Source organism: Numenius arquata, chromosome 2 (genome assembly GCF_964106895.1).
Source record: "Numenius arquata chromosome 2, bNumArq3.hap1.1, whole genome shotgun sequence".
Classification (NCBI taxonomy): Eukaryota; Metazoa; Chordata; class Aves; order Charadriiformes; family Scolopacidae; genus Numenius; species Numenius arquata.
The window spans coordinates 111,996,180-112,022,484 of NC_133577.1; the positions used below are offsets into that span (position 1 = coordinate 111,996,180).

The 26,305-nt window shown below is 39.3% G+C and overlaps 1 protein-coding gene across 1 annotated transcript; it reads right to left on the reverse strand.

Moving 5' to 3' along the window:
* Positions 1-317: 317 nt before the first annotated feature.
* On the reverse strand, positions 318-26,305 carry ZBED4 (zinc finger BED-type containing 4). The gene is made up of 3 exons (XM_074169076.1): positions 26,108-26,305; positions 19,061-19,141; positions 318-5,589 (listed from the first exon to the last, which is right to left on the reverse strand). The coding sequence occupies exon 3, from the start codon at positions 5,169-5,171 to the stop codon at positions 1,683-1,685; it is 3,489 nt and encodes a 1,162-aa protein (XP_074025177.1). The 5' UTR covers positions 5,172-5,589; positions 19,061-19,141; positions 26,108-26,305; the 3' UTR covers positions 318-1,682.

The following is a 26,305-nucleotide window of genomic DNA, read 5'->3' on the forward strand; positions in this document are numbered from 1 at the left end:
CATTACAGGTGTAAACATAACTGATGGAGTAACAATTGAAATACCTGAAACCATAAAATATTTAGAGAAACATCATGTGGAAACCAAAGCGACTGGGAAAGAATTCAACAGATTTTCCTGAGGTTGAATAGCTTGAGTAAAATGAAAAGAACCAGAATCCAGTCTTAAGTACAAAGAGCTAAACGGAAAACCAATTTTTTCCCATAACATGCTTTGTGGTATATTTATGATTACAATTGTATCAATTAATTTTTATTCAATGGTTGTCTTAGATCTATCTGAAAATAAAAGGCAGTGTTGACTACCACTAGAAAATTGCAAATAAAATGTTTAATTTCAGAAACTGAGTTCACCATTTATAAATACACTAAAACATAGTAAATGCAAAATTAGATTAGGCATAGGTACAGTATTTTAACAAAGCTACAACTTTTCTAAAAGGTCATAGGCAAATGATGACTTGTTTCCCAAAAAGTATTCAATGAAAACTGAAATGAGAAAATTAATCTTTCTAGAGTTAAAAACCCACGGAGAATGTTCCTTTCAAATTAAAATGCTGGCTATTTTTTTCCATCTTATTTGAAGTTTCGAGGCCTCTGTATCCCATTTGCCTGATGGACACCAACAGTTAAGAATCAACCCTACTACATAAAATTCTAAGCAGTGCACCATATCCATAAGGCTATTACTGAAAATCAGAAGATCAGTTATTTCTTTACTAGGAGCTTTAAGACAGGCTGTTCTACACAATTGAAATTACATTAGGAGTAAGGGCTCAATTTTTACAATAGGGAACCTTATAGTTTCGATGCACTAAAGATTAGAAAAGGCTTTAGAATGACATTAGAGTCTTCATGGTAAATTTCTTGCCTTTTTTGTACATGGCATTAAATAACAAGCATTAATTCACAAACTTGGATAAGACTTCCAAAGAGCTTTTATAAATACCCAGAATATTTCTGTAGTTCAGTTAAAATGTAAAACCTGAACAGGAAAACCCAGAATGGGAAGTTTTACTACTGATTGCTGTATAACTGACATTCCGCATCATCTCAAATTTAAGATCTGTTTTCAGATACTATGTCAATAGTCTCCGGTAAACACATCTTCCTCAATAACTCTTCTTAATCCTTTAAGTACTTTAGGGCTTGCAGTTAAAAACACCACATGATAAAAAGATGGCTTGAACCCCATCTTTCACGTACAGCTTTCTTTTGACAACTACAAAAGCTGTTTTGTTGCAATTAAAGCAATGTTCAACTAAAATACAGTACCTGGTTTATGGTTTTTACATAATAATTGAATAAAAAACTACAGAATAGAACTGTTTACATCTTTTTTTTTTTTTTTTGCCATTCTATTAAAACAAATGACTGAGCTTTTTAAAAGTTCATTTACAATTAAGGATTAAAACCTACATAATTTTGTATAATTTGACAAGACAGGCTATCTCTAGTGTGAACTTTTAAAAAACATATATACAATATCTGGCCTGAAGTACTATGAATAAGGCACATGTAGACATATTGAAAGCTGAAAAAAATGAAACTAAAATTTGGAATTATAGTCACTGATTAGATGTCATACATGGCCCCTACTGGAGCAATTTAAAAATCCAAGTTACACATAGTTAATATCCAGTGAGCAACAATAGATTTAGTCTAGCAGTTTGTTCATTAGTTTCAATACTGGAAGTATATTAAAGGAAGATTCACTTTCAAAAAGATAAGCTTTTCAAAGTGTTCAATCATTAACCTTGACTGACTAAAGTTGTTGCTTTCATTGGATGTATTGAACAGTCTCTCTGAAGGAACAATGCTTGGTGGACAACCCAAGAACCTGACAGCCAATTTTGACAGTACTGGCCAAGATGACTTCTTAAAGTTCCAGTAAGTTAAAGGATCACAGTTATGCTCAAGCACTTCTTCCTCCAAGTAAGAAAGCACCATTTCCTCTGGTAACTTTGCTCTCTCTTTCAGGTCTTTTGTTTTCTTCATGTCACCCATGAGTGACCAAAGATTATCTTCCCCATAGGAATTTGTAGATGGTGAACCTATATCACATCCATTGGAAACAGGTTTATCATCATCTGAGGTAGAACTCATTATTTCCAGCTCCCTGATTAAGTCTTGTTTATATTGTTCAGCCTCCTCTTCTGTAAATAAGGATGTTTTATACCTGGGATCCAGAAGCGTAGCAAAAATGTACCTTGGATCATGAAGCGTGGAGGACAATCTACTCACCATCGCTTCTTTCAAAGATTTCAGCATAGTATCTATGCCCATTGTTTCCTCAAATAGCATTTCTATTTTCCTGTTAAGTATATGAATCATCGGAATCACTTGGCTTAGAGTAGACATGTGTGTGCTCATCTCCCTACTTGCAGCTTCAAAAGGTTTGAGAGCGTGACACACCGACTGCATGACTTCCCACTGATCACAACTTATTAGCTCCCGAAAGCTGCACTCTATTGACATTTCATCAATTGCTCTTTTCTGTTCGATAAGACGTTCAAGCATATGAAATGATGTGTTCCACTTTGATGGAACATCTTGTATCAGCTGATGCTGAGGCAACTCATACTCTTTTTGCAACTCAGCTAACTTCTCTTTTGCTTTTGCTGACCGATGGACGCGTTCACAGATCTTTCTTGCAATACTAAGCAAATTCTGAACCATTCTCTGGCTTTTAATAGCCTCATTTACAATGACATTAACAGTGTGACTAAAACATTGTACACTTGAATGATCACCTTCATTTAAAGTTTTCTCTATACTCTGATTATCAGTAACAGTAATCCCAATCTGAAGGCCAATGGAAGTAATCCATGTTTCCCACCAGTACTCTAACTGCTTTTGGATACTGATTCCGTTGTAGTCGCAATCGATCTGTGATACATTTAATAGCGCTGAACAATGGTAATCCTCACACTGCGGTCGAAATGAAGACTCAAATGTTACCCAATGAGCTGTCAGGGTTAGATATTCTCGTGTTTGGTTGCTCATCCATATTCCGGACGTAAAATGGATCACTCCACTTTCAGCTTCCTTAAGATGTGAAATAATTATTTGTTTTACATTATCATACATATCTGGAATTGCTGTCCTAGAAAAGTAAGATGGGGAAGGTAAAGAATACTGAGGTTGCAAGTATTCAAGCAGCCTGTTAAAGCCAATGTTGTCTACAAAAGAATATGGCTGAAGGTCAAGTGCAATCATTTCGGCTACAAGACTTGTGATTTTTTTGGCAACTGGGTGAGAGTCACAAAACTTGTCATTGGTTTCATCAAAATTTGAAGATCCTAGTAATTCTGTGCTCAGTGGCACATGATTATCCGTAGATGAGGATAATACTGTCTCTGAGACGTCAGTTTTCAAAACATTGTTATGAAACCGCTGCAAATGTCTTAGAAGGCAACTTGTGCCTAGATTCGTTGGCTTTTTCCCCCTACTTATTGTACGTCCACAGTGCATACATATTACTTTTGTTGAATCTGCAGAACAAATTGAAAAGTGATTCCACAGTTTTGAGGTCTTCTTACTATTAACAGGAAATATAATTTGATTATCATGTGTAACCATTGTAGGCAAGTCAGTCAACTTTGAGGATGAACATTCTGCAGAAGCCAAAGTGGCGTAAGGAGAATTTGCCAAACTCACATCAAGAAAGCTCTTTTGGTTTCCAATTACATCAGGATGGCGTCTATACAGATGTCTCATCAAGCAGCTTGTGCCCACATCTCCTTTCTTACCACGACTTATCATACAACTGCAGTACCTACATACTGCTTTTAGACTGTCTGCAGGTGACAGTGAAAAGTGATGCCAAACTTCTGATTTAAGCCTTTTCATAATCCTTTTATTTTGCTGAAATACAGCAGTAGGTTCAAATATTAGTGGACCTAATCCCTCACACTGTTTCTCTGGAGATGAAACAAAGGAGACTTCACCTATATCGTCAGAAGACGACAGCATTGAGTCTTCCACTAGAGCATCTCCAGAAGAGAGATTAGTATGGATCTCCTCAGAAATTCTGTCTGGTGAAGAAGAAACAGAAGTTGATTCTTTCATTAGTTTTCCAGGAGAGGATGACATGGAATTCAGATCGCTATCTGAGGGCAGTAAAGAAGGCAACAGAGTTGGAGGTGCTGTGTAGAGAGGTGGTATGCTGGTACCACCCCCATTCTCTTGCAGGACAATGGAACGATGGGCTCTCCACATATGTCTTATTAAACAACTCGTTCCCAAGTCTTTTCCATTTTTTCCTCTACTGAATTCATTCATGCAGTGGATGCAAACAGCTTTAGAATTATCTAGAGGCGACAAATAAAAGTGTTTCCAGACAGCAGATCTCCTTCTGGAACCTGATGTGCTCTTTGGAATAACAACAGTTTTTTCTGCTACATTCTCCACAGTGTCATCATACTGGTTGTTGGGTAGCTGTGGAGATGACCCAACCATGACTTCTTCTTTGCTGCACTTTTCAGAAACTGAGAGATCTGATATTTCTTCAGAAGAAACAATAGCCACAGATTCCTCAATTATTCGATCTGGAGATGGTATTTTAGAAGCCATTTTCTTGACCAGTTTTATGGGGGATAACATAGAACTCAGATCTCCAACATCTGCGGACTGAGGTGGCAGTAACAATGTAGGTGAAGAAAAGGAGGATATACCTGGCATACTTCCATTTTCTTGAATTAGTACAGTGGGATGGGCTCTCCTCACATGTCTCATGAGACAACTTGTACTCAGGTCCTTTTCATTTTTACCCCTGCTAAATTCTTTCATACAGTACATACATATTGCTTTAGTGCTATCTCTAGGAGATATAAAAAAATGGTTCCAAGCAGGTGACTTTTTTCTGGAGCTTATGTTTCTGCTAGAAAGGAGGCTTTGTGTCACGGCTTCCATTGCTACATCATACAGCGTACTACTATACTGAGAAAAAAGAGATCCATAATCATCTTCATTTTCTGTAGATAAATATTTGCCAGGGTTGTTGGTAATGAAGTTCTTTTCTTTGTCTTCCTGTTCATCACTGCTGTCCGCATGTTTGAAATCATCTTGTTCTGTCTTTATATCCATTCTTTCTAGAGTACAGTTAATGCTGTCTTCCTCTTGCTCTACTTTTAAGTTATTGATTTTACCCAATACAAAATTGCCATCCATTCTGGGGGAACCTGGTTTACTCTTGTCCACAGACGACAAATGCTTCTTCCCAAGTCTTCATTTATTAATAAATACAGATAAATTAAAAGATGTAACTTTTGTACTGAATGCACAAACACAAATGTGCATATGTGTTAAAATAAAATAATCTCTGGTTTATGAATTCTGTATCCGTGTTGTGCATAAGTAAATATGATTAGTCACAAAAATGCATTTAAAAATGATAGACTTAATTAATGGAATCTCATTTTTCCCCAGGATCAGGACATTTCAGGTCATAGATGAATGTTCTCAAAGACAGCTACTGTTAAATGCTTCATGTTGTACACATAATCCTAAAAAATGAATGTTCTATTTTCTTGTTGAAGGAAGCCATTCTGTTCATCTTGATTGGGCAACTGCGATTCTTTTGCACCATCTAGAAATAAAAGAAAACCAGAAGACAAAATTGACTAACACACTTTAAATAACTACAGTAAAGGTGAACTGAAAACATGCACTAAATGTTCCATCGTTTGTTTTTCCTTTGAGATAAAAACAATTTAGTGTACTATTGTAGTGTACTAGTGTACTCCCCCCCCAAAAAAAAAAACCACAAACCCCAAACCAACAACCAACATTTACTCAATACATTTATTATGGGCAAATCCATGTCTACACATGCAGCTCTGGTTCAGCTTTGACAAAATCTAGAGTCCAAACATCATTTTCGTATTTGCTTGAATGTACCTATGCCTCATCATACATCCTAATTCAACCAATGCATAGTCATACACACACACATATATACAAACATATATTACATAGGTGTCTATATCTACAGAGATATATGAGAACAAGCAGGCATTTAATCATGTTAGCACAGAAATGTGTACTTAAAACCAAATGTTAAGTTACACTCCTGCACGTGAGCCCTTCATTACTGACAGCAGTGTTTAAAAATACAACATTTTACAAGAAACCTCTGTAGGGGTGTCCCGTGTTATCACACTAATCTCTCTTCCTCTGACCATAGTCCCATGGTTATATTCATGTCATGACACCCCCAGACAACACCACACTACAGAAATAAACTACTTTTAGAGTTTCCCAATTAAAACCTGAATTGCTTAATTTAGGATAACTGGGCTATGCAAATGCCATATATACTCTCTCATGCAAAAAGGTCTCCCAAAAGCATAACACCACCACTCAGAGATACAAACAGTTCATATGCTGGCACCCAGTGCAGCTCAAGTTCCTCACGTACCCAAGGGTTATACAAGAAAGCCCATTTACACCAAGATAGCTCATTTCCCCCATGGGTAAAGATTTCCCCCACCAACAATTCCAGTACAAAGAATAGGCTTATGAAATACAGCTGCATACCAATCACAGAGCAACTACAGCCTCACAATCCAGAACCCCCCACCAGCTCCACATGAACCTGAAGAAACCGTCTGCATTTGGCAGCCGCTTTTCTTTTTTTCTTTTTACTACAGTTCTATGAGAATTCTAAATTTTGCCAAACCTTCTCACTTATTCTCTTGTGTCATTAATGTAGTTATTGGTACCTTTATTCAAGATAACAAACATTTTTTTACCACACAGCTGGTGCTACACTACGCACTCAAATTTATGCAAACTGGGTTTTATGGGACTCTTTCTCCCCAGCTGAAGAAAAAACACAAATTTGAACTGGTTATGAAAATTGTGTGAGAAGTTTTTAAAATGTGTTACTCACACACAAGAAGGATTTCAGCAGACAAAGCTGAAATTAGCCATAGCTACAAAACACATTGAAAAAGTCTAGGTTGTACTCACACAGATATTTCCCCCTCTATTAAGATCAACATCATATTAGCTTTGTAACCTAGATTAGGTAATATTTCTCTGAGGTCTGTTTACAAGAGAGATCAGAAACACTTATTTTTCTGTAGATTTCAGACTTCTGGAAAGCCTAAAGTAACGATAACTTTATTTCTTTTCCAGTGCAGGTGAAAGGGCAGGGAAAAGGAGGGGCAATCAGTTATTGCAGCTATTTTAAGAAAAGAGAGATGGATGGGCAGAACTTGCAAAGAAGGCGGCAGTAACTCTGGGATTTTTTCTGTGGAAGTTTTATTATTTGCGCTCTGCCTTTCCCTCTCCTTCTCAGAAAAAAAATGTTTTCAGACACCAAAAGATATGAGGGTTGAACATGAAGAACTTCAGTTCTAGCAAAGGGAGAGACTTAAAGAAAAACCTTAAATTTCTTCTAGAAATTTAACACACTACATGGTACTTTCCACAGGTTTGTGGAATCACAAATCTAAGAACAACTCTGACAGCAGAGACTAAATTTACATCCCTCTATAAAATTGAATGAAACACAAGTCAGTGATCATATACATATTGATGATATAGAAGCATGTGCATCTGGGACAAGAGAGCATAAGACAGTCAACATTTCTAACAGAAATCAATCTAAGAGGATTTTTTTTAACCCTATTTCAATCCAACCTGTGAATTTGAAGCTTGTACTGCAAACAGGAAAAGCAAGAATATATAATAAGCTGTGGTGACTTAAGATCACAGAATAGAAAGGCTCACAAGCAAATGACTCCATACAGAGCTTACAGAACATAAATTATGCATCTAAGTGCCAAGTTACAGTAAGCACATTACACATTCCTCGCTAGGTTTGCACAAAATACACACATGTACCCACTGGCATCGTGTTCTGATGAAGCTGTGCACAACTTCTTTGCGTCAAAACAGGTAATCACATCTCTAGCTTGCAATTGCTGTAAATTCTTAACTATACAAAAAGTACTGTAGGCTTTGAAGAGAAAAACCCATGGAGCCGCTTTGCTTGTCCCTGTCCCGATAAACAGTTACTGCTTAGCTGTGCTAAGCATAAGGCAGCTGTGATGGGAAGATTTGGAAACCTGATAAATGAGAGCAGTTGCAAACTTCGTAACAATACTTAACTAGATTGATTAAGAACTTAACCATTGGCAAAGTGTATTGTTAATGAATGTCATTCTCAGCCCTTATCACTATATTCAGACCAGTAGGCCCTAATCATCTTATCCTAAATTCATCTTATCCTAAATTAGCTTTGAGTATACAGTATCACTGAGATGATGCCATGCAGTTAAATACTGATGGCTATGGTCCTTGAAGTTCTTTCTTGCTGAAGTTGAGGTGAGAGAGCTATTTGGACTCTGAAGCAGGAACGGCAGTGTTAGACTTCTTCCTTATTTCTCCTTGCTGTTGCTGAGTGTTTTTAATGCTCATAATCTCCTCCACCAAAAAAGGGTGTGGGAAGACAATCTCATCTGCTCCTGACATTATTTATCTTCTTTTCTTTAGGACCAGAAGCTGTTCTGGTTCCACCAGAAATCTTTCCCGATTGTTCTGTATCCTTTGTTTTTACTTGCAGATTGACATGTTTTTCTGTCCCCTATTTGTGAAATTAAACATAGGTCTGCCTTTGTAGCTATGCGTTATTTCTATACGTATATTTAGCTTTGATATAAAATGCTTTCATGCTGTTAGGAGGGTTATGCTATTAGCAGTGTTATGAAGTGCTTAAATACTGTGGCCAGTTACACTATTTCAGTGTACTTATGACTGGGTTTAAGGCAATAAAACATTAACTGTATCTTTTCCGCTTTAAGGCTGTTATAGGTCTCTGGCTACATAGCACATATTATTTTTTGGGCATTGTTGCTGCCTTCTAGGAATGCACGATATCTGAGATTCTTAGAGGAGACTCATTAGGGCTGCCAGATCACTTCCTGGGAAATCCCCGAAGTCAGATGCCCCTTAGAAGAGTCTGCATGGTTGGGTTTGGGTTTTTTCCATTTTCTTTCAAACATCTAAGCATCACCTCGACTGCTTTGAGTGTTACTACATCATAGTGTAAAATTAATACACGTTCTCTCTCCTCAAACACCCAGGAGGGTTCAACCCAAATTTTCTTTAGAATATGGTTCCCAATATGATCAGGGTTAGAAAGATGAATATAGCTTTCATCCCCCCCTCCCATGCCAACCATATGCAAGAGTCAATCTGTTTTAAAACCAAACAAAACACTCCATCCTATTTTAAAATTTTATAGTGACCTAGAACAAAGTGTGAATTTGCTTATGATCACCTTTACATAGTTTATTTGCCCTTTGACATGAGATACTCAAAGTTAAGGACTACTGCTAAACAAACAGGATATTCAAGGAGAAAGAAAATGTTTTCAAAGGTACAAAAGGCTACAGGTAGTGAGCGCAAAATTAAAATGATTTATAAATTTGAAATCTCCTCAATTAGATATAGACAAGCAGCAAAACAAAGAGAATTAAGAGTCAATTTGCAACAAAAATCTTCAAAGAAAATAAATGGAACTAGAGAACAATTATCTACTCAAATGTACCACTCTAGACTATTAGGTCCTGAGCGGCTGTAGACAGTCAGTGGTTTGCTGTGGTAAGAAGCCTGCAGAAACATTTTATAGGATTTTCCATTCAAAATGGGATTACTGAAAGCGTATGGCGGTTGACAAGAAATGTCAGGAGAACGTCACTGATGCAAAGAGTGACACAGCAGACTGCCATGACCAGAAGAAATCACTGCTGAAGGAAGGGGGTAAAAAAAGAGAAACACTGGTGTTTTGGGATTGCAGAGACATACATTAGCAGACAGAGAAGTACGAAAAGTATGAAAGAACACTGAACCACGAGGACATTATTTGTTTGTAAACCAGATAGAGGCCTAAAAGCTTTAAACAATTTTAGATTTTAGGTTGAGTAGTCAGGCAATAAGCATGGACTTGATTGTATTACAGAATCTCAGTGCAAATCATGATCTAAAGAAAGTAGTTGAAAACAAAAAACTTTAAATTATTATACAAGTCTATATATTGTAAATACAAACATACACACCTGCAAAATGCAAGAGCAGTTGTTTCAAGAAAGGTGCAAGATGTGGAGACAAAGTGAAAGCAAAACTGTTCACTAGCTTGAAAAAAAAAAAAAAAATCAAAAGTAGTGACAGATTTTGAGTGTAGGAGGTAAAGAAAGCACATTAAAAACAATTTACACAAATGGATGTCAGTTTTAGAATAAATAGTACTAATCTTGTTTATTTTTGGAAAATTATACAGGCATCATTAAGAACATCAAGCAAAAAGAAAATCCCTAAAAGGAAGCAAAAAGGAGAAGAAATTTTAAGAAATTATTATTAGCTTCCACTTTAATTGCAGGTACTATGCTAATTAAGGAATATTTGCTAAACAAAAAAAACCTCACAAACAAACAAAAAACTCAAAAAAAAAAAGAAAACAAGACACATCCGAAAATCTGTAATAGATAGGTAAAACATTTTTATAAATGTATAGCCTAGATGAACCTTACTGCTTTTCAAAATCACAAATCCCTTGAAAAAGGAAAACTAAGAACGGTGACATTTTTTCTGCAGGAATTTCCTACAATAGCACTAGCTCACCCATTAGTTTGCAAGATACTGAGCGATTGAAATGTGGTATTAGAAGAGACTGCAAAATTAGCATCTTAGTCACACTCTGAAATGAGGTGGGTCCTACGCTCAGGTCTCTCTGAAGCTCACAGGAATCTGCACAGATGCACAAGCATGAACTAGTGGATGCAACAGTGAAACTGGCATCAAAGGACAGAAAGTGAGGCTTAATAAAAGAAACAACTTGGTTTGGACCTCATGGGACGTATGATTTGTAGAGGACTGTCGGGAGAGAAAAAAAAAACAAAAGAGAAAGGTAAAGCCAGCTTTACTATTCCATTACTTTTCCAGTCACCCAAAAGGCAGATCTTACATTTACCGATAACTGTTGAAGTTTTACAAGGGTATTCTCTCCAACTTGCAAAATAATCTCTCATGTCCACAACCCCAATGGCTCTGTCTGGGCACAAAAGGGTAAAGTGTGGAAACAGCATCACCAATACTGTACGTTGCTCCTTGTTGATAGGAATAGTCTTCACCCAAACTCAATACTGGAACAGAATTTAACAATTAGGGCAAGTAATATTAGACATTTTTATTAAACTTATATGAAAGAGTTGAGGTTTATAAGAATTTGTGAACTTTACAGAAAATAAGTTAAAAAAATTTTAAAATCAGAGAAGCATATGTTAGTGGAAGGTGAAACATCATCACAAAAAACAAAAAAGGCCATACAGAGAAAAAGGAAAGAGGAAAAAAAAGAAGACAGAAGCTCTTACTTTTACAAGTGCTCTCTTTTAACTTAATAAAATTAAGTATTTTTATTTAAAATTTCAACTATTTACTACACTTTTTTCCCTACATATATCTTAAAAAAAAAGAGATATGGAAGTAACAAAAATACAACATTTTTGAGTATCAGCTGAGAAATAATATCTAGGTTTAGCTCTTCTTCTGTCACAAAATACTGTTCTTGCATAAGTCTTAAATTTCTCCCTCCACAGCGCTCTCCCAATTAGCCCAACTAGGAGAGCTGTAATATTTAATCTTTCATCATTTTTTTTGTTCCATCTATTCTGCCATGAGTTTTACAAGTTTGTCTTACTATGTGGCTTATCCATCAAGGTCTCATCCTCACTAAGGCTCTTTAAGTACTCCTGAAACACTTGTTGAATGACAAAAAGCTTTTATATTATTTTCAAAGTTCCATTTTGGAGTGAGAGAAACATTTAGAAAAATCCCAGTTAACACACAAGGAACATTCATGAACAGTTTTACATGTTTGTGTAAACAAGAAAAGACCAATTCAGCTCAGAATAAGGCTGGTGGTGGGAAGGGGTGGGGGGGGTGGAGGGGAGGGAAGGTTGGGGGAGGATTATTTCCTCCAAGGCTGGAGCATTTCACAGATGTGTGGCCAACCAAGCAGGGTGCCACGCGTAGGAGCTGGAACAGGCTGGGAGGCAGGAACCAGGCAGCTCCCAAGGATGCTGCGACTGCGGGGCTTCAGCTGCTGGAAGAAACAGAGCAGCACCCTGGCATCCCTGGCATTTCTCATCCCTGAAAGGGGAGAAGCTGGGAAAAATTGCAAAAAGAAAATAACATATCTAAAGGGACAAAGGTACATGCTCAGAGGCTTAGGAGACGTGGTAGGAAGAACGAGAGCCCTCCAAGAAAGGTATGTGAGCTCCCTGGTGCACTCAAGCTACTTGTCAGGACATGACACAGAGACCTCCGATTTATCCAAGTATAGAGATTATTCATGCCTCTTCACGTTGCGGAAAAATTCAGTGCTTGGTGCTAAACTGGGGCCTAAATCAGTCATCCCAGACGTAGAAAAAACAAGGTATGGAGAGCTGGGTATTACAGCCATAACTATCACCATTAGACCCTGGGTACTCAACCTTAATTACAGATGGAGGAATTTAGCTAAAGTAAAGTAGAGACTGAAAAGCTAAAAAGACTACCAGCTAAATGTAAATATTCCCCCTATCTTGCCTTCTGTCCCTCCAAACATCAAATAATTTTACTGTGAACACAGACTACTTTATATTAAGCAGTAAAATAGACCTGCTAGTGCCAAGTTATATTTTTTTTGGTTTAGCGGTCTCTGGACTCTTCTGTCTGTCTCCTATTTTCCCCACTGCCACTACATTAGGAATACTGCAGGAAGATAACAATCAGCAGCACAGCTCAGAAGTGACAGTTTTAGACTCTTGCTTAAGGGACATAGACAAGTTAAAATCTAACCAGCACATGGAAAACACCTGACACTGACCACATACAAAATCCTCAAGCTCAGTCTCTTTTTTAAAAGTTGATTTATTCTGTACATCTGTTTTCTCCTCTTGCTGCTGTAAACACCAAAAAGTTTATGGAACTCTGCTTATCAACCATTTTTCTGATGTTCCCTGAAACCTCAGGAACAATTCAAGAACTAAGAATCCTAGCTTTGTACAAGTATCTCTATCTCTAACCCTAAAGCATCTGCATCATGATGTATGGAAGAAAGCATGCACACCTGCTACCCCTGCACAAAACTGCACTGGCTCTTGCACTGATGTGTAAAAGGAGTGAAAATAATTCATGACAATGGCAAAACTGAAGAGAAATACAATTTCCAGATCAGCACTATTTAAAAAAAACACCTTGAAACAGACATAAAGCAGAAATGAAGTAAGATTTCATTTTCAAAATTAGCGTGGATTTGTTTCGGTTTTTTTTAGAAGGGGACCTGGTTCTTAATTTAGTTCTTACACCAGTATATGCTCAACCATAAAACTTCTTAAAAAGATTGAGATAAATTTTTTTTAAATATTATACATTTTGTCTCCATTATTTTTGAAGTCTGATATAAATATTGATGTTTGTGTTAGCATTATTCACATCTGGCTGACATTTAGTTCTGGCATCCCTGTTTAGTGCCCAGCCGGATTTGCGGAACATGCTCGGTACCCAAGCGTTTCATCAGATCTTGCTGATACAGGCTGAGTGCCCAGCACATTTCGGAATAAAACAGGTGTCTGATACAAGGTAAACAGTCGAAAAAACTTATTTCTGGAGAAATCAGCCTTCATAATTTATTTGACAATCTATTAAGCATATATCTATTTGAAACATCATCTTCCACCACCTAGGTTTAAGCAGCACTGCTAAACACTATAAAGCCCGTAGCACAAGAATCCCCAATTCCACATGATTTCAAACAGCGTTTATCTTAGAAGTAAAATAAAAATGCAAAGCTAAAACAACCAAAAAAATCACCTCAGCCAAAACAATGTCACTCACAAGTTTTTTATAAAAAAGTAAAGAAATATCACTGTGTTGCACGTACTACCATGCATAATACTACGTATCACCACAAATAGTAACACCACTCACACCTACAACTGCCTGATAAGCCTTTAATTGTTTCCTTTTTTTTTCCTTAGTGCACTAAAAATACCATCAGATCTCAAACGGAACTATCTTCCTTCACACGCCCTTTGCTAACTTCCCATAGTGACCCAGTATAAGAAAGGAGGAAAAAAAAAAAGCAGGTTGTACACATGCTAATCATTTCTGTCCCAGCTTTTACTAAGAGATCACTCATAAAAAACATACCTGTCACAGTAAGTAAATTATGTCAACATTTGTCTAGGATCCAAAGTGTCTCTTAATGAGAAAGAATACTTCAATGCTTATCTGGTATGATACTGCTGAAGCAAAACCTGCAGGAGAAGTTTCAGTAGGTGTGAACAATAGCATAGAATGTCAGATCTGTCTGTCACTTGTTAAAATGCTGATGTTTTAAGCAATAATTTAATTAAAACTTAAAGCAGGATTTTCCTACGTCTTACACATCAGTTCAATGTTGCTCCAAGTGGAACTTATAGATTGTACTCTTATTTTGAAATTTTTTATCATTTGCATTTTTGAAAAACAAATATTATATGCTCATAAGATGGGATAATCCTTAATGTTACAAGGGATAAGGTGGTTTTCTTAAGAAAAAAAAAAATACATTTTTTTAAACAGCTGAAGCATGTATTGTTTGGTTTACAGCATTTTTAATGCAGGACATGAAAGCTGCTTTTAGTATCTCATGCTGTACAATTTGAGGGGAAGGGAAACAAAGGTTGTAGTAACACAACACGAAGGTAAAATGCAGAAGATAAAAATAAGAACAGAGTAGGAAAATGTATCAGTACTATCATGGAACAGGAAACAACACACAAGCAAAAACACAGTAACAACAGATAAGTTCCGAAAGAATGAAAGACAAAACATTTACTGCATGTTGCTAGAGAACAGCAACCTGTTCTCAGAAAAGCACCAGAAAATTCAAAGCAAAGCTTCTCTGACACGTCTTTTCCTCAAGTGATCAATTCCTCTGCCTCGCCCATTATACCCTTCTCTTCCTCCTCCTGTGCAGTCCACAGCTGACAAAATAAATGGGATAGGATTAGGACAGGAGATTCTTCTCCTGACTAGTCCATCTTCCTAGCTTGCAATATACTAGAAAAAAATTCAATTTTGGTATTTTTGTTTAAATGTTATCTTTGAACTCAGTAACAGCCAAACCTTAAGCACTTTAAGGATGATTTCAAACAGTTAAAAATGAGACACCTGTAAGAAGAAAGCTGAGAGTTACACAGTTGAATAGTCAGGATGATGAAGAATGAAAAAGCAGTTAGGAGAGACACGCCGTGGCTTGCGTACAGTAAAATCTTCTTGGAACTCTTGCAGAAAGCACCCATGTAAGTATAAAGTGGAAAAAAACCTCACAAAATGTAAACAAGTGCAACAAAACCAATCAGGAAAGCAAATCTTCCACATCACACTCATGCATAATCAATCATGCCCATCATAGGGGTGAACCTCCTATGACCTTTTCAAGTATTTGGTATTTTCTAAGTAAACTGTGTGTCCATTGGTAGCATCTGCCATTTTCACCTGATATTCCAGTTTAAAAACAATGTCCTCATCCCTGTCCCTCTCGAAACAAACATTCCTATTCATAAAACGGGGGAGTTGGGAGAGAGAAATTAGTGTACAGATGTCCCTATTTGCTTGTCAACCAGCCTGTCCCCAGCCTCTGTGACAGGGGTCTTTTCCCCCTTAATACCTTTTAGGGACACATTCTCTTTACCTTCTTCAAGGCAAGGTGAGACTGCAGCAGAGACCCAGCTGACACAGACACCCAAGCCAGGAGAGGTGACATCGTTTCCACTAGCACCACAATGAGCATTAGCAGGAAATCCAAAGAGACACTCCTGTCCCTGGCAAACAAATAGCTCAGTCTTCTCCCCAGAGAAACGATTTAAAGGAGAACCAATCCTACTGCCATAGACACAGGCTTTAATTTGAGCAAATATGGTTTTGCTTGAGGAGCTAACAAAAGATATAGCAGGAATTTTACCTGAGAATAAAGCTTTCTGTAGTACCTATTCTAAACAGCACAGTTCATGAGCTTTAGTTCATGTAATACAACCTATAATTTAAATAAATTCTACAGAATAAGGTTACATGGGTGTTTTATTCAGAGCAGGATCCAAGACATTATTAGTATAAGATCAGGTAAAGAAAAGGGTAGCTCTTGCTGTTCCCATTTGCTTGATTTCCATTATTATACAGAAGCCATAATAATTATTTTAATAAACCGAATATTTTGTGGGATAGAAAAAGGAAATAAATAAAAACATTTAGAGAAAGGAAAAGGACCAGGAAGCTCCCTGTTCTTTACGTGCACCATTGTATTTCCCATCATAAACAGATTACAGTCTCCCCACCGTGCAGTAAGCCACAGAAGACAATTTACAATCTCTAGGGCAGAAGAAGGGAACCTCAGTTCCTCCTGTTTCCCCACCACCAAACACAAAGATGCTGCCGATAGCATGGTCTACACGCTGCTTGGCTCCCTGAAAGCTGACCCACTCTTCCTACTATTTCAGCGGCTACTAATGCAAGTTACAACAAGCAAAAACCTCTCATGTAACGAGTATTACCCTCTTGTCTTTTGGGTTGTTTTTTTCCTTATCTGTAGATATGTTCCCACCATTATTAGCATATCATGGTCCCACCTTTAATGCAGAAGAAAGAAGGGGAAGCACAGAGTAAAAATAGAAAATATGATAAGATTGCCATTATCTATGCCACATTTCAGCAAGGATTTGTGATCCCAAATCTTAAACAAGAAAAGCTCTCAAGAGCTGGGAGCCAGTAGTTGGGTGGGAGTTATAAACAGGCAGCAGTTTCCACACTGCTCTTTCCTCTCCCACCTCCTCACAGCACGTCTAACACTACTAGATCCCTTTAATCAGGAACTAGATTTTTCTTCGGCGATCTCACTGCACATAAACGCTCCTGCAGAGTGCATGCACTGGAAGACCTTAAGGATGTAGACCTGTAACATTTTTGACCTACGAAACTTAAAATTTTAATACAGGAAATAACATCTGGACAGCGGAATATTCCCATCTTTGTTCTTTGGAGACTCCAGCTCTACGTAAGTATCCATTTTACCAAATGAGTACCTTCTTAATTATGAATGAACAAAGCAACATAGACGGAAGGACCATCTGCAAAATGCTAGCTCTCTGGGCTGCACGACTCAAATCCAGGAGCTAGTATGCAGTAACATGTGGTATGGTGCAGTCTGTACTGGTGAATATACAACATATTGCATATTGATACACCAAAACACAGAGGAAAAACAAAGTCAGTCTTCAACTGTCATGCCATGAAGGAGAAACACCCCAGCAGGAAGTAGTATGCAATCATTTAAAAGATTATGTATTTGCTAGATTCCTCACATTTCACATTCCCCAAAATACACATGTAAAAATGATCACATTTTATAAAATCTTAATAAAATAGTTATAGAAAACAGTTGTCACAAGGAACTCAAAATATGTTACATAAATGCATTTTTAGTATGACCAAAGTTATCTGAACTCTACTGCAGGGTGCTTACAATCTGAATTTCAATGAAGCACCTGAATATGACAAAAAACAGGTGATAAAATGTATACACTTTACAGATGATAAAATGTATACACTTTTCTGTTGGAGCTCATACTGGCATTTAATTCCTTTAAGACTAACCACTTACAGATTTTATTATCTACCAGAACAACTGAACTTGCAGTCAACAGTTATTTCATCTGGGATTATAATTCAAGAAATAGTTCTTAAAGATACTAAGACCAGATATTCATTTTCAGTAGACAGGTAGCACTAAAGCGGGTATTTTCATTGAACGCTTTTAACCTTGAGAGGCACATTAGAAAGGCACTTGAGGTAGAACTATAAAATGCTACAGTGCTTGGCATCATGCAATGAAATGGTGCAAAGCGTAAAGTGACCCTGAGATGAGTAATTACAATTCACCACTAAATACATAAGAGTGAACTTCTGGACATTCTGGCAAAAGCAACATTGTCCCTTTTATCAGATTTCTTTACAGTGGTGTAGAACTGACTCAAAAGGCTGCTACAAACAACGACTACTCTTTCCTCCTCTTTGGAGATGCTGCGGACTTGAGAAGCTCTAGCAGCAGACCATTTCTGCTTAGACTCGAAAGTAGAACTATCCACAACCAGATTTAGTATGTAACAAAATCCCCCACACCTTCTGTGCGTGTCACCTAGGAAAACTTTCCTTCAGGAAATGAATCTAAATCATCTTTTTATTTTTCTTTTCCTATGAAGTCCAGTCTTAAATGACCCCACCAGTACTTCCTAGCTCAACATTTTACCTATCTTAAACATATTGTCCATCTGTTACTAACATGCATGTTACCCAATATTATAGGCAGCTTAAAAGCTGAACTGTTTTATTGGGGGGGAGGGTGGGGAAATACACAGAATGCTCTGAAACACTACACAAAAATAACATTTATTGATAAACTACATGTAAACATTGATCTGCATATGAACAATTTTCTTCTACTGCATCTTAGTCCGGAATGTCAGGCTTCCAAAAGATCTGTATTTACTAGCTCAAACTGAATATATAAAGAGAAAAAAAATGTTTCAGACAAAAACCCTAGAAGCAAATATTAAAATTTACTCTATCAGTGAGGATATGAAAATCTCAATGAGGCAAGTGCAATTTGAGTATAGGGTGAACGTAGCCTGTAAATTACTTCCCCTTTTTAAGAGGTAAACTGCAAGGTAAGGATGTATATATGCCAGCCGTTACCACAGAGTAAGAGCTGTGCCATAAATCATAAGCTAGTTACTATTATTGTAACACTGTAAAGATATCCAGGCTTCCAAACTTACTTTTTAAGTCTCAGTCACTCATACAAACCTCCTGCTAAATTATTACCCTCCACACAAGTCAATGCACAGGCATACAATTACTCATTACCTTTATCCATTCGCTTACTCTAAATTAACAGTAACAACAGAGATACAAGACCCAAAACAAACAAGCTGTCCGCTAGTTTATTGAGAAAAACAAATAAACAAACTTACACATCTGTTCCACTGAGTGCAGGCGGCTTCATTTGAGGTTAAATACTCGCTACTCACACTTGATGATGATGATGATTGTATCTAAGGAAGAGAAGAAAGTAATTCCTTTCAGTAATTTTTTTTTAGTCATGTTAACTGTCACAGTGGCAAGTCATGGGATATTTCGAGTTTCTCTTTAGGCGATAGCTCCGGGAATTGCACTTAGATGACTAGCTCTTGCCTTTTTTTTTTTTTTTCCCCAAATCCCTAGCCCTTATAATTGTCAAGAAAAAATTAGACATTTTCAACTCTAGAGGTGCAAAGCAAAAAAATTAAAATGCCCCCCCCCCGAATACTAAAAATATTTAAAAAATATTTAAAGGTCCAATTTTTCTATTTGTCTTGGCACTGCTCCATTTGTTTAATACTTCGGGATGATTACATCTCATGATGAATAAAACCAAGTCTACGGCACACACAAGATTTCAAAGGAGCTTGTCGTCACCTTTCAAAGCACTATAGGATTCACCTGGCAGCTTGTAACACCTTCTCTTCGTAAGCTGAACGTACAGCTTGCACACTGCACCTCACATGTGTTAATCAACACACAGCTGCATAGTGTCGCCGATGGAAATATTTGACATGGTTGTGACTTAGTAGCAATTCAAAATTTATTAATGATTTAAGATAGATCAAGAGGTTAAGTTTTAGCATCACATAATCGTTAACTGATTTAAGGATTTACAAGAAAATTTGACAAAATAATTGAACAGCAACTTAATTACAACTTTGAGAATGGCAAGATTGACAGTAACTTACTATAAGGTATCCCAAATCAATACATACACTTACAGCACAAACATACAAACACACACCTCTTGAGGGGTCACGCACACCCCCACACCCGAGTTTTTAACTGCGAGGACCAAAGGTCCCTTCGCAACAGGCGGCTCCAATGAGCCAACGGGTGCCCCTATTTTAGTGCACACAGACAAATATTTGGATGCAGTGAAGTACAAGAACATCCACACTTGTAAGAGTTAGTGTGTATATACGGGGGTGGATAAAAGAGAGGTTATATGGCCTATAGTTAAATTTTCCCTCTTTGAGTTTGGAGTCAATACTCAGAACGCATCAGCATTCCTCGGCGGGCGATAACTGAGACTTGAGGGGGAGTTGACTCACCCTGGCCTTTTAATCCTCGAGCTGTTTGCCCAAGCAGCATCCCAACTCAGGGGAGATGCTGGTCACAGCCTGCTGCCATCCAAGAGGGCTCAAAAGGATCTCACTAGAATCGCTACTTATAGAGTCCAAGATAATTGACTTTCATCAGGTATTTTTCAACTCTGGCCAACATGGACGATGGGATGTGCACAACTTTCTACCGATTGTGCAAGTCCAGAACTTGCTAGATCTGCAATTTCTGGTATCACCTCCCTTTGGGCCATGATCCAGGTACAGATGTACTAGGTTGTCAGGGGGTGATGGATTGTCATTACCGTTTCCAAGCAATAAGGGAAGCAGGAGCCAGGAGCATTAAGAGAGTTCCTCACCGCTCTGGTCCTTTGTCCTTCGCAATTCATGCCTGACTTCTCCTAGGCTGGTACATGGCCCAGGGATGGGGAATCACACCAAGCGCCTGAGTGGCACCACCACACATAGGATCAACGCAAGATTATAATTCTCCATGTATGAGAAAGGAATGATTGCAAGTGAAGCATATTAAGTCAGATAATTTGACTTGGCAACAAAACAGACCAAAACAGTCTATCGCAGGCCATATTTTTGGAGTTTTGCAACTTCAGTCCCACTGATCATTATACAGACATGAGCGTCATTGTGCAGAGGCCCCAGCTGTCGCACTGCCCCAGTACATGAAATAAAAAACAACTAACCAACCAAGAATTTTTTTTGCCATCTTAGAAAATCCGGGAAGTCAAGTTTGACACCAAATCCAAATACAGAAAATGTTGGACTCTGCAATACTCAGTGGTCAGGACAGAGTTTTGTCCTCTTTTCTAAACTTTATATGGGTCAAGCATCAACAGGGGTTAAATCAGCAAAGCATCAGTCAGTGCTTACTGCTCTTATTTAGACTGTGAGACCATGATTGATACATACACACACACACATTTAATCTTTTTTTTTTTCTTGAGAACACCTCTCAGAGGGAGAAAAGTCCCGATTGCTGGCTTAGTGTGCATTATGGAATGAAATACATGTAATCTTTCACCGACATTTTCACTTAAAGATACTTCCATGCTCCCTCTTAAGCAAGTGAAAAGATCTCCAGAGCTGTGTGGCTGGCTAATTTGACTGTTAAGATGAGACACTTCAGCTGTCCCTCTACTACAGCGAACACTTAAATAATGTATACAAAGAGGAAGGTGTCAGCCCAGGAGACAGAGACCCACCCGGTGCAGAGAGCTCACCAGGAGCAGTCAGGGAACTCTCCCAAGATGCGGATTCAGGTCCCCAGGCAAAGCAGGGAAGTGAACCTGGCTCTCCCACATTCCTTGCAAGTGCCAGAGCCATCAGACTACAGGCAAGACAGAGTACAAATAATGCACCTTTATCCTCCCTGATGTCTTAAAAAAACAACACCAAACCCCCACAACCCTTCCATTGCCATTTTCCCATTCTTTCATGTCTTAAAGATGACTATAAAATATTTTCAAGCTGGGTCAAACATATCATTCAATTCAAATTGATGTTTGGGTTTTCTTGATTGTTTATTTTAGTGAGAAGAATAACAAAGAAAAAGTAATTTTATCTGGATCCGAGCTTATTTTCTTTAGAGGCAAACACTGATTCAGAAAATAGCATACAGAACTACAGCAACAAGTAAGCAGCATAATTATTGAAATGCTAATTAAATGAACATATCTGGGGCAAAACTGGGACAAACTCTTTGATCGTTGTCATATTATAAGACAAATATATTATAAATTTCAAAGATCTTCTTCCATACGTTTGTAAAGAATTGCAAGAAAGTATTGTTAAAATATGTCACAGCTGTTAAACCAAGCCTATTTTCAGCTACAATTTTCAAGCTATTGACTACTGAAATCCAGAACCGCCTTTTGTATTAAATGTAGAGAAGATGAGAGCATTCAGTGCAAAAATTACTCTAGCACACCAAGGGAAATGCATATTTGTATGACACTAGTGAACATAAACTAGCAGACACAATTCAAAAAAAAAAAAATCCAATGAGCTTTCAGACATCTATAGAAGTGAAGTAGTAACCCTTTAAACCTTCAAAGAGGAATCGTCCAACCTGCATGTCACTACAAAGCAAAGGGGGAAGGGAAAGAGGTGAGAGATAGAAGGAAGGCAAGTGTGCAGTAATAGCTAAACAGAGCACACAGGTTGCAAGTTTAAATAAAGATTATGGCAGTATCGTAATATTTCTTATGTCAACATGCACTGAAAACCAGTCTTACACAGGTTATAGGAAAGACTGATACTTCACTTTCCAATATGTTGTTCAATAAAAAAAAAATTAAAAAAAATAATCACAACTTATTCTGAATTATCACACTTGAAAGAAAATAAGGATCTTAAAAGTCAAGCTATTTCCCTGTTGTTACTTTAACAGACCATATTATGCCCTGCCTCATCGCCAAAAAAAAACCAAACAAAAACAAAAACAATACTACCGTAGTTAAACTAGGCATTGCACTACATAATTTAGGATAGAAGTTCCTCCACTTTGGGGGAAAAAAACCAAAACTGACAAAAGGTTTTGTTGTTCTTCTTGTTGTGTGTGCTTTAAACTCAAGGTTTCATTTGAAAGATATCTTTAGGCCACAGAAATTACTCAATTTTTTCACTAACTGGTTGAAATCAAACATCCCGTAGTTGTGAATTGACAGATATTGATGGTGCCGGTAGCAAACACAAAATAAACAGCCAAAGGTGTACAGAAAACAATGCACATTTGCCACATGCAAAAGAACACCTTTTTGTTAAGCCTGTTTTTAAAGTGTACACTAGAACAGAAAACACAATGTAAATTACATTCATTTATGTCGATACTACTAAAATACCTAGATTGTCCCTACTTAGAGAAAAAAATTCAGTCACGAGGATGAGTTAAACACTATGGTTTACATTGTGCAAAGTCCCCAAGTGAACTGTCCGTAATACTGTTTTCTACCTAAACTTAAGCTAATATACATGTATCATTACACCTGTTTGCATAAAGCCAATTATTTTAACTGCACGTTACAGTAGCAACCCCATAGCACAATTTGCTTGTTTTAAAGATGAGAGCTTGCTACAAATTGAAAGCAAGCCTCAAAAGACAGGATTTACAAAAATCCTCTCACACAGACTCTTCACTGTGAATGGTGGTAAAATGCAGCAAGGTGTTGGGAGATACAAAACCTGCATTCCTTAACCCAAACTTTCTCAGAGACACACACACACACAAAAAAAATCTCCAGGAAGTTACTGTATTTAGAGTTCTAAAAATTAGAAGAAAAACTCCAAGGAAGAGGGGAGGAAAAAAAAGACACAATGGGCTCAAAGGCCACATAAATCAGCAACTATTCCCTACAACCCAAGAGTTTGCCAGGACTTCCTTCCGTAACATCCAGTTCATAAGAATCTTTGATAAGAGGATATTCTACTTTATACCCAAATCTTGGGATAGACAATTTTAAACAAATGTGTAACATTCAGTTGGCCTCCTGCATTTCCAAAGGACCTGTTATAAGCCCAAGTGATGTATTATGTGTACTGAAGGAGACCCCCTCTGCACTAACCACCCGTGACCCCATGACACTAGCTGTTCAGCAAACACAATTCTTGCTCAGGACGTTCACAGTCTAGATTTAAAATGAGCCAGAATAGGTGGAAACACCAAACAGAGAGAGAGGCCATAGCAGATAAGGTAAGAGAAAGACAGCAAGCATTACTCTAAGCTCACCACCTGTCTAGCCTTCTGCTGTTATATATTTTGCCTTTCACATTATCATTGAGGATGCTGTACCTGTCACTATTTTGCTTTATATAGAGAAACAGTAAAAGATTTACAGTTGTTCAAAAGTACAAGTGTTTAGAAAACTCTTCTCCGAGATGCTTAGTTTAGATACTTCATTTTACTTTCATTTTACTTAATTCTTACACTTACCTGCTCTGGAGAACTTCTACGGAATAAATTCCTCAACATCTGTTAAAGTTGGACAGTAGTAGCAATATTGTAAGCGCCAAAGGAGATAGACGTCCAACCATATAAAAACTGTCAGCACCTTATCTGTTGGTCTTATCCCTAACAGACAGCACTCAAATTTCTCAGAGTCCCCAAAAGAATTTCTGCTGCTTTTAATATACAACAAAGAGATGTAAGATTTTTTTTCTCCACAAAACCAGTCTCCATAGTAAATAATAACTAGAATACCCCTGTCCAGTATTTGTACAAACACAGGCTTTCTAGTAGCAGCGTGGTATCTTGGGGATAGTTGATAAAGTCTTCCAGACTTCGCTACCCCCAGAAGGTACTCCGTGAACATTCTCCCAAGTGTGCACATCTGAGCTTTTAAGCGAAACGTTGCATTGCTGCAGATAACCTTTAAAGCGAAGAACTGCGCTCACTCTCTTGAAAAGCAAAACACAGGCACATATACATGGGCCACACAGAAAACAACACATAAGGAAATCCTGAGAAGTATGTTTATTTTATGGCAGCTTGAAAGACTATTCTCTGCTTGGTATTATAGGCGTAGCATGACAGCTCACACTAAATGATTGAAATCTCTCAAAGGTACCCCCCAGAAACAAGACACAACTGCTAACATGTAAGCACCAGGGAGAAATGATTGGGGAAAGAGGACTTTTTTCTGCAGTGCAAGGCCAAACACTACTAAACTTAGCAATGACAACTTGAATCACCATTAATGCAAAAGAGACCTTTTACTTTTCATAGCATTAATGACTGTTTTTTACACTTCTAGTAGACTGCACGTGCAGCAGACAACTTCAAGTGTATCAGACACCCTCTGAAATCCAGTAAGCACTGTAACACAGCCACTGTTTGCCATCAGCAGCTGTCTCAGTGTAGATCTAGAAGTTACAGAAGACACTTCTAAGCAAAATTATCCATCTACTTGGCATCCCAAACAGAAAACGAGAGAAACAGCACACGAAAGTTAAATTCTGCTGGTCTTCCATGTAAAGCCCCTCTTGAGCGACCCTGTCCGAGACAGACGGGGCTGGGAACTTCACCCCACGCAGGATGCGATGCGGTGTTTACGCCGCGGCGCCTGCCCCCTCGTGCCCCACGTTCTCGGGGAGGCGGGGGAACGCTTTTTAGGATTTCTTGGGTTTTTCGGTCCCGGCGTTCGGCCGGTAAGCCCGTCCCCGAGGAGCCCGCCGGTCCCCACAGCCCCGGCCCGCACCGTGCGCCCTGCGACCGTCGCGGCCGCCCGCTGCGGGGGGGACGGCGGGCTCTCCGCCCCCGGGGCTGCCCGGGCCATCTTAGCTCGGGATGGCAGCGGCCACATGGTCACCGCTCCCTGCGCGGGCCCGGCTGCCGCGTCCCCGCCAGGTGGGAGCGGGCGCGGAGCCCCGGCGGCTCCCGCCGGCCCGGCCCGCGCCGCGCACAATGCCGGGCGGGCTCGGGGCGCGGCCAGCGGCGCGGCGGGCACCCCCTCCCCGGGCAGGGGGCGGCAGAGCCTTGCCGGGCGGTCCGGGCCAGCCCCAAGTCCCCAGGGACCGGCGACCCCCGCCCGCCGTGCCGGCCGGGCCCCCTCCCCAGGCCTCGCAGACAATGGAGCCAGCACCGTGGGCCTAGTCCCCGCTTCCTGCGCCGCCCCGCCGCCACACGCCCCCTCCCCGGCCTGGCGGCGCTGTCCTGCGGGCGCTCCCAGGCGGGACGGGGCGCCGCCGGGCCCGGGGGGGCGCGGGGCTCCGGCCGCGCAGGCACCGGCGCCGCCGAGGCAAACCCGGCGGCAGGGGCGGGAGGGGGGGGGAAGGGGGGGGGGGGGGTCCTCGGGGGCCGGGCAGGGCGGTCCGGCTCATCCTCCTCCGGCTCCCTCCCGGTGCCGGAACGGGGCCACTCACCTCCCGGGCGGCCGCCGCTGAGGAAGTCGGAGGTCGTCGCCGCCGCCCGGCCGGGCCCGAAGGAGTTAAAAGGAAGGGCCGGGCGGGACCGTCCCATTCATTAGCCGGTCGCTTTGTCTCCGGCCGCCGCCGCCGCCGCGGCGCTGAGCAGGCTGCCCCGGCTCGGCCGCCACGGGGCGCGGTGCGCAGGCGCCGGGC

Bases quoted from the DNA above. Each gene is read 5' to 3' on its own strand.
- ZBED4 (XM_074169076.1), bottom strand. From the start codon at position 5,171: ATGGATGGCAATTTTGTATTGGGTAAAATCAATAACTTAAAAGTAGAG.